Below are 16653 nucleotides of genomic sequence, written 5' to 3'. Positions count from 1 at the left end.
CTACCAATCTAGACTCCGGCTAAACCCTTCTTATTTTAAGAGGAGCCCCGTGTGGTAGGCCGGTAATTGATAATGTTAATGGGATGTTTATACTTTTTAAATAGTATACTTACATATTATATTTCCAATGGCAGCACCGTCGTCACAGGAATATTCTGCATCACAGTTGAAATTAAGCTGGGCACTGTGAACAGTTGCCATCAAAGAACTTGCCACAGGTTGCCAACTGATTTATTTCAACATTGAATTAAAAATCCTACTATAGTAAAAGATAATAATAAATAAATATACTACGACAATACAGACATCGCAACCTAGCCCCAAAGTAAGCGTAGCTTGTGTTATGGGTACTAAGATAGCTGAATGAATATAATACACACAAATACTTAAAATATACAGATAAACACCCAGACACTGAAAAACATCCATGTTCATCACACAAACATTTTCCAGTTGTGGGAATCGAACCCACGACCTTGGACTCAGAAAGCAGGGTCGCTGCCCACTGCGCCACCCGGCCGTCAAAAAAGATGAAACATAAAAGTGGGATGACTTTAGCTAGGACGCAAATGATAAGTTTGCTTAGAATGCTGAATTCGGTTGATAAATAACACCAAAAATGACTTCCAATAAAGGTTTAATTAACGTCAAAACCACATATATCATGACTCAATATATACAGACAGACAATATTAGTTTCACTACATATATAATACACAGAGTTCTTATAGTATCTGAAGACAATATTCAAATAGTTTTAAGTGTAGTATACAAACTGATGACGAGTTTCGCATATCAAACTCTGTATCGTCATAGTAAAATGGACCTAATATAACTCAAGTAAGTACCTCAGATCCTCAAGAGCTCAAGCTAAGGAGTTGTAGGCAATTCGAGCTTTAATTGGATGCAAATCCAATTTACTCCTAAACTGTGAGCGAACAAATTTTCTAGTAAAGCTAGTTCTGAAGCATCTAATCGCATTACTGAGAAGATTTCGATACATTTCTTATGATTAAATAGAATTTCACATTAACTTCAAGCCTAGTATGAGATTTACTGAATACGTTTATTACTTATTCGCTTACGTAAAAATTAACTACGATTTGTATGGAAAGTAAAGAACCATGACGCTCTTCCTGTTTCCCGGTATTGTTACTTGGTGGCTCTGTTACTTTTCCCAGCATTGTCATTGGATGGCGCTGTTACTGTTTCCTAGTATTTTCACTAGATGGCGCTGTTACTGTTTCTCAGTATCGTCTGTAGGTGGCGCTGTTACTGTTTTTCATTATCGTCACTAGTTGGCGCTCTTACTGTTTCCCAGTATTTTCACGAGAAGGCGGTGCTACTTTTTTGATGTCACACAATTCGTAGTTAAATTTGTAAAAAAAAAAGTAATCGTACGGAAATAAGAAAATCTTACTCAAGATAAAAAAGTTATGCCCGTTCTCACTAAACTTAAGAATAGCCTCAATCGGATGCCTAGTGATTTGTATGATTCCTAAAGAATAAAAACGTTTCACGAACACTTTATGTGATAAATAAAAACGTTAGGCTCCGTCCAAAGCTACAAGACACCGATTCGGCGGATCTTAAAGTTAGGAAGCACTGCAGTCAGTGCACCCTAACTTTACGAATTTATATTTTTTTTATCTGTCAATTGTAAGTACACTTGACAGATAAAAAATAAAAATTCATTTTTTTAATAACCTGAAATCCATCCAAGAAAGGAATAATATGATAATACAAACACAAAATACCACATCTTATGGCAAGGACCATAGACAAGTTAGGTTATGAGTAGTGAAAATAGATTGGTGAAAGGTAAAAAATGTATGCCTAGAAATCTTTGATTAGGCGTTACTTACTTAGGCATTGCCAACAAGGCAAAGGCGTCGTTATTGAAAACGGGCATGAGTGATACTAATTAACACTCTCACCGCCACGTGGACTGCTGGCCGCCCACGTAAATTTGAGTGTAACGAGCCAATATTGTTTTTTAAATTTTAACTGGCAAGCCACGTGGGCGGCCGGCATACCAAAATTAGCGCGCCAAATTTGCTGTTATATTTACTTGTCATAACTTGTCAAAAAGTTATAAGGCACGCCACCCGTGTAATTAGGTCAGTTGACCGCGCGCCGCCCACCTAGCCTGCGGAGAAAGACTTTTGGCGCGCATTTTTGCAATGTCGGATTTTAGTGACTCTGATTCGGACTATCAACCGCCGCCATTATGGGATGGATCTAATTCGACTAGCAGCGACTCGTGTTTATCTCAAGACGATGTTTCACTTCTGCACGAAAGCACACCAGTGCCCCCGGAGCCACCGCGACCTGACTGGCATCAACCTAACGGATCGCGACAAAAGAGGTTTCCATTGGATATACAACCAGGTATTAATATTTCTAACAATTGTAACAGGGAACTTGATATTTTTCGATTATTTTTAAACCAAGATATTATGGATCTTATGGTGCAAATGACCAATTGTTATGCTAATAAGGTAAAAATACTTAAAGTTGTCACACGCAACATGAGACTTGCCAAATGGACAGACTGTACTGAAGAAGAAATTTTAAAATTCTTGGGCCTGCTGATTTTTATGGGACTCAATAAATTACCTAAAATTAGCGACTACTGGAGCAATAAAAAACTGTATAAAAACGAAATAGCTCGCCAAGCTATGAGTAGAAACCGATTCGAGCTGTTATTGAGATGTTGGCATTTTGAAGACAGTTTTTTCCATGCATCAAATACAGACCGTCTTATAAAGATAAGACGTTTGGTGCAGTTACTCACAGCCACATTTCGAAATGCCAAAACACCTGGAGAATATATCACTGTGGACGAGACCATGGTAGCTTTCAGAGGGCGTATAAAATTTATGCAGTACATTCCTGGCAAAAGACACAAGTATGGGATCAAACTTTTTAAAGTCTGTGATGATGACGGTTATACGTACGACCTTATCGTTTACGAAGGTAAAAACTCAAGCGGGCAAACCAATACACCTACGAATTTAGTAATGAAACTATGTCAACCTTACCTAGGGGTAGGCAGGAGTGTGGTGACGGATAATTATTATACCAGCGTCGACTTAGCGCAACAATTATTGCAAAACGATACGCATCTGATTGGTACATTACGCAGAAACAGGAAAGGATTGCCGAAAAAAGTTGTTCAAGAAAAATTGAACAAAGGTGAAATGATCGCTTTAGAAAACAATGACGGTATTCTTATACTCAAATGGAAGGACAAGCGTGATGTTTTAGCTTTGTCGACAAAACACTCTGTTGGTTTTGTTACTGTTACGAGCAAAAGGAACCGTAACAAGAAAGTTATGAAACCTACCCTGATTGCTGATTATAACAAACACAAATGCTCCATAGATTTATCAGATCAAATGGCAAGCTATGCCAAGCCTGCCAGAAGAAGTATCCGTTGGTTCCAGAAGCTAGCCATAGAACTGTTATTTTCGACTGCTGTCACAAACGCTTTTATAATTTACAAAACTCATAAGCAGCTTAGTAGCAAGAAGTACACCATAACGGATTTCAGAGAGAATCTCTGCTTGCAGATGTTGGGAATCACTTCCAGTTCGAACTCAGTGGGTAGTTTGCCAAGGCGGCAAATACAACATAAATTCAGTAAATCAACACTTACTGATCATAGAGGAAGACTTATTCGGCGACGATGCATCCATTGTTATAAAAAAAACAGAGATGCTGGACTATCAGCTAAAGAAGCCAGAGATCAAACAAAAAAGGTAAATACAGTGTGCCTGGAATGCCCAACTAAACCTAGTGTTTGTGGACAATGTTACGCAGAAATCCACATCCAAATTAATCCTTAGTTTTTTTATTACGTATTTTGATTTTTATAACTGTGATTTTGACTGCTTTGGATTAATAAATAATAAATAATATTTTTCTAATACTAGTTTTACTCATTCAATTTTTATCCTTATATTACTTTAAATATAGTCCAATTTTCATCAATTTTTTTTTCACGGGTAGCGTTTTAACTGAACTAATCAATGAAGTCATCTTTGAATATTTATCTAGCAAGCCAAGCTCTATAAAATAATATGAATTTGTGGGATCACAGCGGACCCCACGGCCTGCTGATAAAGTCAACGACGTATCCCGCCGATAGCCCACATGGCATGCTACACAAGTTATTTAAAATCGGACGTGGCGATAGGTGGAAGAAATCGCATGGTAGGCGTGCCGCCCACAGGGCTTGCTGCGCTAGAAAAACCTTAAATAAGTATGGCGGTGAGAGTGTTAAAGATCAGATCACACTGAGACAACAGTATACATATTATTTTTACCGAGCATAAATTCACATATACCTAATGGTAGTAAGAGTCTATTTTGGAGCCATTGGTTATTTACCTTAACTTTAAACCACACGTTTGATAATGAGGGCATCAAATATGATCATAGTTTCTAATAAACAGAGTTCTTATTGAAGTCTATTTTAAATTGCTCTTTCTAAAAAATACTGAACATTGTTTAATTAAAGTATTAGTTTTTAAGGATTCTAAAGAGGAAAACTTTTATTGATATACTCGACTTCTTGAGAGAGAGAGATCGTTAGAAGGGAATTTTAGCAGCAAAATGGAATAGAACTAAAAGGGAGAGTTCCTCAGTGATCTTCAAATGATATAATAAATTTACTTTACTACGATAATACGCACATCACCATCGTTATGGGTACTAAGATGGCTGACGAATATTTGTACGACTTGACGAGTACTTGTTATATACACATAAACACAGTGTGAGTCAGTGAAAAATATTTATGTTCATAACATAAACATTTTCCAGTTGTGGGCTTCGCACCCACAGCATTGGGACTCTGAAAGCAATCGCTTCCCACTGCGCCAATCAAATATTATGCAAATAATGCTAAACAAAGATGCCATAGTTTATAATAATTCTGCGAAGATAAAATGTGACTAAAATTTAGACTAAAGCCATTCTGCATGTACCTATATCACAAAAGCATTGGGTAAAAATTGCAATAACAAGTAAATTAGTAAAAGCTAAACTTCTTCCTAAAGAATTCATAATTTGTTCCACAAACTTATGACTAAAATCATACTACATTTCTTTTTATTCGCTTTTTTACCTACACTTGGAGGAATTATCAATTTTATAAATTTAAAATGCATATAAAAATTTTCGGAACCGACAGGATTTGAACCTGCGACTCTCTGGCAATCGCGGCCTGAGCGCTTTCTCCAACTAAGCTACGGCGCTCCTACCGTCGATGCCGAAATTAGTATATGCCTTTTACATCAGTCTTACAGCGACTGTAGCGTCATCTAGTAGGAAACGTTGCAGTTTCGATCTACTTTTCGACGGTAGGTAGGAGAGCCGTAGCTTAATTCAAATCCTGTCGGTTCTGAATTTTTTTATATGCATTTTAAATTTATAAAATCATACTACATGTATATCAACAACCCTTTAACTATCACAACAGTATCCGGACAATAGGGTTTTTGATTGTATAAAAATATCACTTGTGCTGGTATATTATGAAAATTAAGCTTAATTTGCTATATTCTGCGAACAAGAGAATCTGTATGGTGTAATTTATAATTTCTTCAATCACCAAACAGATCTTCGGCAATGTTTCGCTCCGAAACCTCCAGCATCTTCAGGAGATGTTGACTTTACAATGAATAAATGTTAAGACAAATATTAATAAAAATAATAAATATATTATTACGACAACGCACACATCGCCATCTAGCCCCAAAGTAAGCATAGCTTGTTTTATGGGTTAGTATCTTAGTAGATGACTGATGAATATTTTTATAAATAATTACATAAATACTTAGAATATACATATAAACACCTAGACACTGAAAAACATTCATGCTCATCACACAAACATTTTCTTCTAGTTGTGGGAATCGAACCCACGGCCTTGGACTCAGAAAGCAGGGTTGCTGCAAACTGCGCCAATCGGCCGTCAAAAATATAGCAAATTAAGGTTAATTTTCATATATATATATATATTATTTTATTCAACTGCATACATATAGATTGTATGATTGTCTGATTACAGTATTGTGACATCATAAGACTGTAAACAATGTGGTATTGCTACTGTTAGAAAGTATTTTATTAGTACAGATAAAAATATAATAATCGTGCGAGACAATGTAGAGTCTACCAGATTCACTGAACATACTTCATTAATTTATAGAACATTGCTCATATAAATAAAAAAAAATCTCCTAAATAAACCTTTAAAAATAGATTTTAGAAACTGCAGTTTACTAGTCGTTAATCCATTTTTTTAGACTTGTGACGCCATTGCAGTCACATGACCGGAAACAGAGCGTTTACGCGCCATTTTTTTATTAATTTTTTACTGTATTACATTTAAAATGCTGAAAAATCGTGACGAAATGAAAAAATAATTATTGTAAACTTCAAAATAGCATTATGGTTAAATTGAGACGATAAAAAAAAGCCAAAAACCCTATTGCAATAATGAGTAAATTAAATGAAAGATCAACTTTTTAATAAACATTACATAGACGTACCAATCCATAATTTCGTTTCTTTCTTTTATGTATCAACTGGTTGTGCTGTGTCAGTTACACTCTTCACCCACCCACATTACACACGTTCAAATGATCAATAATACTTTTTTTATCACTCACTTTTATACTGCATTTATCACATATGTACTCTTCAAGAGTCTTGCATGAACACTTAATTTTTTTAATACAATATTTACACTTATCTGTGTCATAGATAGAGGAGCACACCAAGCAGTATTTTACTGTATCATTCGTTGAGATCAAAATCGATTTATTTTTTAAACTACACGATTGACAATTATTTTTTTTTACTTGTCTGAGTTTTCCTTCGCTATATTTGTCATTACAAGGTGTGTTGCTACGCGAGTTCTTTTTGCGAACTTGTTTTCGTTGTTGAAAATAATTGTTTATTTTAGATGCATCCGGGTTTACTAGAATTCCTTCATTACATTTAGATGCAGTGTCAGCAACTTCATTTGGTTTAATTAAGTTTTCTGAATTGTTTATCTTTCCTGGAATTTTCTGGACTTTATTTAAGTTAATTAAATTTATTTCATTATCTAACTTCACAGATGTATTTCCTTCATTATCTTCTTCATAGAATTCCGATAAATATTCAGCATCATATGAATCTTCAGTTTTGATTACTTTGATCGAATGCACATCATTATTTTCATAAGCTTGAACTCCACTGGTTTTCAATAAATTACTTTCAATGTCGGAATCGTTATTTATAATTTTGTAAACCGCAATATATTCTGATTGTTTATCATTATCTAAATTGTCTTTTTCTGGTGCCCATACATTTGGTGACTTTTTTGTTGGTTTTATTGGACTTGAAGATCTAAAATTTCGACTCATCGTACAACCAGCGTTAAAACTTTCGTTATTTATGATTTCTTTATCTATGTCCTTATTATTTCTTCTTATATATTGAATTATGTCATTATTACCGGATTCATTAAATTGATCATACAACTCAGGCTCTGATCTGATATCTATTTGACTATTTTTATTAATACCTGGTTCTACATCTTGTGTTTTATCATCACATTCACTTTTGACTTCATTACTTAGCGGTTCAACTTTATGTTCATCTTCATCTAATAAACTCATATCAAGATATTCAACAGACATGTTTTTGTCACTAAAAGCAGAGTCTATGGAATATCTTCTTGCGTTATCAATTTCACCTTTAGTATCACTTATTATGTCAGTTTTGTTTCCTTTCTCACAGTTAACGGTAATTTGATTCAAAGTAGAATCATTTTTGGTGATATTATAACTTAAAATATTTTCGTTTGGTACAGAGTTGTTAATGGTTTTATTAAAATCATCTAATTCATTTGCGACTTTATTAGCTTCAGCACTTGGTATTTCATCAACGGCCTTAGCGCATAAATCCTTTTTAGTTGTTTTGCTATTATTAATACAGCTTTCAATATCTTTAGTTTCAATGACAGTCGTTTCTTTATTCTTCAATTTACATACCTTTTTTATATCGCTTAAAAAGTGTGACATTTCCCTTTTGACACTTTGGCGAACATCGTCTTTGCTAAAGCTTGACGGTATCACAACTTTAATGGAGGGAGTGTTTTTCAAGCCACCATTTTTATTTCTTTTATTTAAAGGCCTTTTTTTAATTGCTCTTATCTTTTTTATATTAGTAGGCGCAATTTTATCTAATGAAATATCACTTTTAATGTTAGTCAAACTTATATCTACTTTTGATTTGTTTGTGATTTGTCTAGGTGTAGTATCAATTTTTTTTACTCGATTATGTGTGCTTTTATCAGGACTTGTATCATCACAGTATTCTGGAATCTCATCCGATTTTTCTATTTCCTTTTTCGTACAGACAACTTCATTTTGATTGTTGCAAGAAGGTTTGTTCACTAAGTTACAATTTAATGCGGTATTATTAATTTTATTCGATGACTTATCGGTTGCGGTTTCCTCGCATTTCATTCTTTTCTTTAATTTAACACCAACTCTTTTAACTATTTTGTACTTTGGGTTTCTAATTTTAGGAGCAATGGGAATTTCTATGTTTTCTAAACTGAGTAGTTCATGGTCTTCTAAATCTATTAGATGATCTTCTTCCAATGATTCATTCGAACTAGAAGATTCTTTGTTACGTTTTTTCAAATGTTTATTATGATCCTGTAGATTATTTGTATATGGTGTATTGTTCTCATCACAGTTGTTCATACTATTAGTTGATTTAGTTTCTACGTTTGTAGTTATATTTCTGCTACCCTCAAACTTATCATCATGTTTGAGATCAAACTCCAGTTTAATAACTGCAGTTTTTCTTTTGCTTCGCCTTATTTTCCTACTATTTTTAGTAATTTTCGTTTTAGGCGCAGTACTGTCTTTTTTCGAATCCAAAACTTTTCGTTTACGATATTTCGGTTTCAGTCCACCTTGATTTTTATTTGTGTGACTATTATTTTTTTTATTTGTATTTAATGCCTTGTCAGTATTTCTTTTAACTTCTTTCGCTTTGGATTCCAAATTGAGAATTGTATTCGAATCGTCAGTTTTGCCACGTTTATCAATATTCCTATCATTTAATCTATTAGTCATATTTTTGTCTCCATTATTTCCATCGCTGTCGCTTTTTATTCTATTTCTTATGTTACCTAGTAATGATTCTAGTTTACTACGCCTGTTAACAAAATTAATTCCGCGATTTTCAACGTTAATAGCTAATTTCGAAACATCCAGATTTTCGGGATCTTTTGATTCTAATTCTTTATCCCTCTGTTTCCGCCTTTCTGCTTCTTTACTTTCCTCTTCTAGCAGTTGACTCTTGATGCTTTTCTGCTCAGCAGGTTTTGATCTTGAGAATATAGGATCTAGAAAATATAGTCACGTTTATTTAAAATTTAAATGGAAAACTAAACACATATACACTATTTCTTAAACATATTTGAACGGGATACCAAGCCAAGATAATATTATTGGATTTGTCGATATTTCGACCCATGGATCGTGGTCACGACGGGACTGCTTGCGAGATGTCAAGTGGGATGTCACGGGCGGAATCTGACTACCCAGGTCGGGTAATTTCTATACCACGGCACGTCTTTGTCGTTAGGGTGGTAACTAGCCACGGCCGAAGCCTCCCAACCGACCAGATCAGAGTAAAATCTGAAATTATAATTTCCCAATTTACCCCTGCCGGGAATCGAACCCAGGCCCGCCTACTTAATTTCACAGCGCTCACCGTTGCCCTAGGAAGGTCGTCAAAAAATATCTATATATGTTGATAACTTTGAAAATTTGTAAATTTATTATTTCTGAATTGTGGGAAGCTTCCGCCGTGGCTACTTACAATCCTAGCGACAGAAACGTACCGCTAAGTGATTCAGCGTTCCAGTACGATGTAGCTTAGAAACTAGGTGTATCAATCTTTTATTTTATAAAGAACTAAATTTCTGTATAACATGTCTATCCTTTTGTATATCATTGTATATCTTGTTTTGTATGTGTAACTACATTCCTTTTCCGGTAATTTGTTAAGTTTATTTTAATTGTCTTTTGACACAGGGGTAGTAATATTCTCTAAAAGACTTCAGAGATATATTGTAAGTAAATAAATATACTACTACAATACACACATCAGCATCTAGCCCCAAAGTAAGCGTAGCTTCTGTTATGGGTAATAAGAACACTAATGAATGACTAATGGTTCTTTATAGTTCGACTCTGAACAACTTATTGTAATAAGGATATTGTCCACAAGTACTTCTAAGTTTGATATAGAATAATTTTTTTTCTCTCTTTTCTTTTATTGCTGCAACTCGGTAATCTGTCTTGTGACATTGGGCAGTTCGTTTGTGGGTTAAGGTAATTAAAATATAGAGTAGCAAAAGGAATAGAAAATCTTTATTCCTCAATCTCAACCTAACCAAAGTACAATATTTTTTTGGAATCCTAACACCTTATTTTGTATATATATAAATATATATTTTTTGTACTGAAATTGCTGCACCAACCCGTTCCTTGGTTTTTTTATCCTACCGTCAAAGGTTGTCTGGAAGAGATCGCTTTAGTGATAAGACCGCCTTTGCACGCTCTATTTTATTTTTATATTTTAAGTTACTTCTGTTTTTGTGTTTAATTTATATAAAATGTGTGTGTGCAATAAAGACTTAAAACAAACAAAACAAACCTCAACTAGGAAATCCCATATCTTTGGGGGGTCAGTATTGTTTCCACAGATTACTTTTAGTACTATTTCTACTATACAGCTCCAAAGTAAGCGTAGTTCGTGTTATGCGTACTAAAATAACTGATTAATATTTTTATGAATAATATACATAAATACTTCTAATATACAAATAAACACCCATCACTTTTTTTATTTTTTATTTTTAATCAAATATAACCAGATTACTTTTGGGTGGGGGATGGGTACTAAAATAACTGATTAATATTTTTATGAATAATATACATAAATACTTCTAATATACAAATAAACAGCCATCACTTTTTTTATTTTTTATTTTTAATCAAGTATAACCAGATTACTTTTGGGTGGGGGATGGGTACTAAAATAACTGATTAATATTTTTATGAATAATATACAAAAATACTTCTAATATACAAATAAACACCCATCACTTATTATTTTTTATTTTTAATCAAGTATAGCAGTCAAGGTCTCACTTGCAGTGGAATATAAAAATAAAAAGGGCGCTTACCTTCTATATAACCATTGGGCGGGTCTTCCCACCACACGGGGCTAGGACATGTCAGTATCTCTAATAACTCCTCATCGTCTAATCCCCCCTCTTCTTCAATCAGAAGCACCATGTCCTTTATACTCAATTCTGGCTGATGGTGGTTGGGGGAAGGGTCAGTATCACTAGATGCTGACGAAGGTGTATTTGGCCTGGTCCGCTTTACATCTGAAAGGAAATAGTTATAATATAAGGAATCTGCCTTCAAATTCAAAATTTCTTTATTCATGTAGGCCTATCACAGGCACTTATGAAGCGTTCATACATATATGTTTACATAATTGTAAGGGGTGGTGATAACTTCGTTCGCCATCTTAAACCTAAAGCTACGAGGGTCCCAAACGCGCCCTGGTCTAAGAAGAGCCAACAACAAACTTAGCCAAGAAAAATTATTTTTTGTTATCACCATCTCACAGTAAATTTATATCAAGCTATGAAGCTAGGACAATTACCACCCAAGCTATTTAATCCTTAATATTATAATAGGATTTTTTTGTAAGGTTACGTTTGATATAAACTTTGAACTTATTGAGAGACCAGTGGTAGAGTCACTTGAAGAGTGACTACACACAAACAGAAATACTTGACGTTTCAGAAGTGTTCATATTAGGGTTTCTTGAAGTAAATAAATTTTAATAATAATGATATTATTAAGAAAAATTTTTTTTTCAGGCATAGCCCACATATTTGTAGTGCAATTGCCAATTAAAAAAACTAATATCAAATTAAATTAAACACAATCATAAAAATAATAAAATACACACAAAATAAATATAAAATAATGTTAGTAACAAAAACCACTATTGAATTTTGAATTTAATATAAATGATTGCCATTGAGGGCCACAGTTAAGAACTGTAACATCGTCTCAAGGTTGCCTGCCTTTCGGTATTCCATAGGATATATTTCGGAGTGTTTGAGCCGTTTGATCTAGTTCCCCCTTCGCCTTTTTACCATCGAACCGCGAGGCACCGATCTGCATCCAAAAAAATTTTGCACGCCTTTATGGCAAAACATGTTTGGATTAATTTTTTTTTTGTACCTATTTACCATATATAATGTAACCCATGTTTAATGCAAATAAATTAAATTTTTATTATCCCTACGTGGTCGATATACCGCGGACGCGTACGAAGCGCTTCGCATCTTCGTTTCTGATCCGCACCGCTAGGATCTGGAATGCCCTTCCAGCTTCCATTTTCCCCAGCGCCTACAATATGAGTACCTTCAAATCAAGAGTGAATAGGCATCTTCTAGGCAAACGCGCTCCACCTTAGGCTGCATCATCGCTAACCATCAGGTGTGATTGCGGTCAAGCGCTTTGTTTATTTAAAAAAAAAAAAATACTGTCAAAAGTCGTTACTGGCATGTTCTTTTTAAAGTTTCTGGTCTTCACGCACAGAGGGATATTGGACTTAAAGATGTTACAGAGTTTCCCAGATCCGATTAGTATTCGGCGTTTCTAGCAATAAGACCTACTTAAGTGGATGTGGTGACGTCTTTGAGTGTAATTTAAGTAGGAGGTCGCGGGTTCGATTCCCGGGAGCGGAATTTATAATTTCTGAATTTTTTCTTGTCTGGTCTCGTGGATGGCTTTGGCCGTGGCTAGTTACAACCCTACAGACAAAGACGTGCCGCTGAGCGATTTAGTGTGCGATGTCGCGTGGGAACCGATTAGGTAGGTATGACTACCATACTCCCTAACAGGTTAGCCGGTTACCATCTTAGACTGCATCATCACCTATGATAAGTGAGAAAGAAAGCGGCGTCACTGCCCACTGCGATAATCGGCCGTCTACATTAGAGTCCCGGTAAACGCAGCGTTGATCTGACCCCCATAAGGTAGATGGACAACATCAAATGACTTCCTGGGAGCCACTGGAAGCGGGCTGCCCAGGACTGTGGATTTCGGAACTCCCCAAAAAAGACCATCCAGCTATCGGCATTAAGTATTTTACCAACAAAATACCATACCAACAATATGTTATCTCGCATACCTGCATTGCGAGCAATGATGACTGTTGTTTGGTTTTTTTAAGTACCTTATCTTTTATGTAAAAGGAATGTGCAATACCCATACAGGTAGACAATGCAAAAAAATGGTGCAAAGAATGCATAAATAAAACATGTAATATGTTGTATCAAAAAATGATTAAAACCTTCTTGGAAGTTGTTCAATTACCTTTTTGTGGCATATGCAGTTTCCTTTTGTTACTGCTCTTAGTACCACCAATCAGTTTCATGCTATATTTTGGCTTCAATACAATTTTTGGACATCCAATGTTCCTCTTAGGTTTGTCAGGATAGAACTCACGATCGTCATCCAATACTATTATATTATTTTCTTCGTTTAAAGACTTTGTTTGTTTCTGTTTCCACACATATTGCTCTTGAGGTTTCGGTTTAGATTTTGATTTTGTGACATTTTTGTTCTGCTTGATGTTATTATGCTTTTGTTGGGATTTGTAACGAGTTATTATAGTTTCCATTGGCATAGCCCTTGGGGATCTTTTAGAACTGGACATTTTGATTGATTCACTCTGAAAATTGATGTCCAAAATAAGCTTTTATGTGTTTGTGTGTACAAAAATTGGGTCGATAGAGTTGATAGGATTAGGAGTGATTTCTTAAGAGTTTTTTATACAATACATTTCATCCCTAAGCTCCCATGGGAACAGGAATTGATATCAGACTGAGCCATTCTTTATGGTGGCTCAGTCCATCTGTCTCCAGGTTGTATTACTATTTATTTAGGTGCAGAGTTAATGGATTGAAAGAACTTGAACCATTAATAAAAAAAATTAAAAAAAAAATATTTGGCATATATTTGACTCATAATAATTTGTATACAATATAATAATCAAGCAAAGGTAGATATTGAATAATGGTTAACTAATAGCTACTGTTTTATTACTCAACTGTGTTGTTTTTCATCACCATGTGGCAGACATGAAGATAAAGAATTTTTTACCAAAGCCTTGCATTACAGCATGTTTATGGTTTAATCTAATTTTATAATACGCTCTTTACCTGTTTAGTATATATAGCAATCACGAGAGATAAACTCATCTGTGGGTTGGATAGTACAACCAGATTTTATTCATCAATACATAACTTGTACAAAATGATATAATGCGGTAAATGAATAGTGCATACTCTATTAATTTGGCTTTAAGTTAGGGTGCTGTAACAATTCTAGTGTAGTTATAGTATGAGATTATACGACATGTTCTTAAACTACCTACCTATATCGGCCTTGGTACCTAACATTTAAAAACCGTAGGCATCGTACAATTCTTAAACAATTTCCTTTCGAGTACCTACTATATATTAATAATAAAACTAGCATGAATTATTTACCTGTGATCTTCAGTAGGTTTTCAATATTCCATTGTTTGTGCGATGTTATTAACTGACACAAACATTATCAACATTCCAACATTGGTTCTTCAGTCTTCTTTAGATTTTTAGAAAGGGTTTTGTTTTTTTAATTCGATACGAAATTCTATGAAGTCCGAACTCCGACCAATATTCTTAGGTACACTTTATTTAAAAAAAATATTAAATTTTACTTTATTTATCACTGGCAGCACTTACGTTACTGTCAATGATGTTAAGTTGGAACTTTGTCACAGTATAAGGTATCCTTTCTGTACCTACTTTAAACTTTTATTGACATTGTAACTGTTTATCCTTACATAATTTCTTCACAACTTACAATTATTATCAACGGCCTAAAAGATTCTTCAAGAAGATTATTATAAATAAAATTTGAGCTCTTTGCAGCATTAAGTCAAGGCCCTTGCAATAGAGATATGGACTACTATTGAGTATGTATTTTTTAAATTTAATAATAGTGCTTAAATAAAACGCAAAAATTGTTTTTATAGCGTTTAATGTAATATAGAATTTAACCCATCATGATACAGTCGATTTCAATGTACTATGAGTACCTAAACATGCGTATGCGTATACTATAGTCGTATAAAAGTAATATGCCCGTTTTGACATTTGTCATCGCGACGTAACTAGTTATGGAACCATAAGACTCGGTACTCGATACTCACGATAAATCAATTCAAGTTTGTATCAGTACTTGATTGATATGATTATGTATTGTAAAGTGTTTGTTCGTTGAAAGTATTCCTTTAACTTCACAACCAATACGCGTGACTGGCCTTTGATTATACGTCCACTTTTCAACATGTTGAAACAGAGTTAGTACTATATAACAAGTAACAACAAACACAAAAATCTAGTCAAATCACTATGTTTAAATTAATGTCCAAAATAGAAGAGCCAAAGTTAACGTAATAGTAAACAATATATATCAAACTTAAACGAGCGCACAGTCATCTTTACAAGATGAGGAACGAAATACTGCCTGCGCTTCAGTCATGTGCCGCTTGGTCAGATACATCAACTCAGACTCATTATTTAGAACCCAGTGTCGTCAATTCAAAATTTTATTTGCGGCTTTGAGAACCAAGCTCATTCTTTGCAGTAAAGATTACTACACAATATTTAATTTCGATATTCAGTAAAAAAAATGGTTACAGCTCTAGTATAAAAAAAAAAAGACAGAACGTAACTGTTTTCGAAATGTTTCGCAACAATTATAAATTGTATGATACTATAAAGTAAGCGCAAAAAGAATACTCGCGATATATTCTTTTATATTATTAAACGTTCCAAAAAAATTTACGTATTTTTTAAAACACTGTATGTAATTGATTTTTATTTTATTGTTTCTTTCAGTTTCGTTCCAAGTTACATTCTATGGTCTTGCACAAATGTCAAAACGGGCCTATTACATTTTTTACGACTATAGTTCTAGATAAGTCCAAACTGCTTCTTAGCGGTGCGGTGATGTGCCCAGTGGGCAAGAGCTAAACTTGACTTTCGTGGGGACGAGCATGCTCCTCCCACTTTTCTAAGTTTAAGTAATTGAAATATCACTTGCTTCAACGGTGAAGGAAAACATCGTGAGGAAACCATCATGCCTAAGAGTTCTACATAATGTCCTCAAAGGTGTGTGGAGTCCCCCAATCCACACTGGGCCAGCGTGATGGACTACGGCCTTAACCCCCTCTCATTTTGGGAGGAGTCCCGTGCCCTGTAGTGGACCTGGTATGTTGACGATGATGGTTTTATACAGAGGACTAAAATTCATCCGGAGGAAAAATACTGAGAAGCTGATGATTGAGGATTTTGGATACTTTGAACAAGCTTGAGGTTTTGAATATCTATTTGGTTTTGTATAATACCGGCTTGGCTACTCAAAGCTAAATATAGTATAACTATAACATGTAAAATGCATTGTATGAAAATATAGTCTT

General features: G+C 34.5%; 2 protein-coding genes across 2 annotated transcripts; one reads left to right on the top strand and one right to left on the bottom strand.

The window, feature by feature from the left end:
• The first annotated feature begins 2183 nt into the window (after positions 1 to 2183).
• On the top strand, positions 2184 to 3851 carry LOC120635567 (piggyBac transposable element-derived protein 4-like). Its single transcript, XM_039906580.1, has one exon. The coding sequence runs from the start codon at positions 2184 to 2186 to the stop codon at positions 3849 to 3851; it is 1668 nt and encodes a 555-aa protein (XP_039762514.1).
• Positions 3852 to 6248: 2397 nt separating this feature from the next.
• LOC120635771 (uncharacterized protein MAL13P1.304-like) lies at positions 6249 to 14834 on the bottom strand. The gene is made up of 4 exons (XM_039906924.1): positions 14675 to 14834; positions 13497 to 13854; positions 11276 to 11482; positions 6249 to 9424 (listed from the first exon to the last, which is right to left on the bottom strand). The coding sequence occupies exons 2-4, from the start codon at positions 13837 to 13839 to the stop codon at positions 6627 to 6629; spliced, it is 3348 nt and encodes a 1115-aa protein (XP_039762858.1). The 5' UTR covers positions 13840 to 13854; positions 14675 to 14834; the 3' UTR covers positions 6249 to 6626.
• Positions 14835 to 16653: the final 1819 nt, after the last annotated feature.

This window comes from Pararge aegeria, chromosome 27 (assembly GCF_905163445.1).
Source record: "Pararge aegeria chromosome 27, ilParAegt1.1, whole genome shotgun sequence".
Lineage (NCBI taxonomy): Eukaryota > Metazoa > Arthropoda > Insecta > Lepidoptera > Nymphalidae > Pararge > Pararge aegeria.
Note: the sequence above shows the minus strand (reverse complement) of the source record. Positions and strands in the feature narration are given on the sequence as shown.

Bases quoted from the DNA above. Each gene is read 5' to 3' on its own strand.
- LOC120635567 (XM_039906580.1), top strand. From the start codon at position 2,184: ATGTCGGATTTTAGTGACTCTGATTCGGACTATCAACCGCCGCCATTA.
- LOC120635771 (XM_039906924.1), bottom strand. From the start codon at position 13,839: ATGTCCAGTTCTAAAAGATCCCCAAGGGCTATGCCAATGGAAACTATA. The intron at 11,483-13,496 runs GTAATTGAACAA...ATTTCCTTTCAG, and splicing joins ACTGCATATGCCACAAAAAG to ATGTAAAGCGGACCAGGCCA. The intron at 9,425-11,275 runs GTAAGCGCCCTT...TATATTTTCTAG, and splicing joins GCCCAATGGTTATATAGAAG to ATCCTATATTCTCAAGATCA.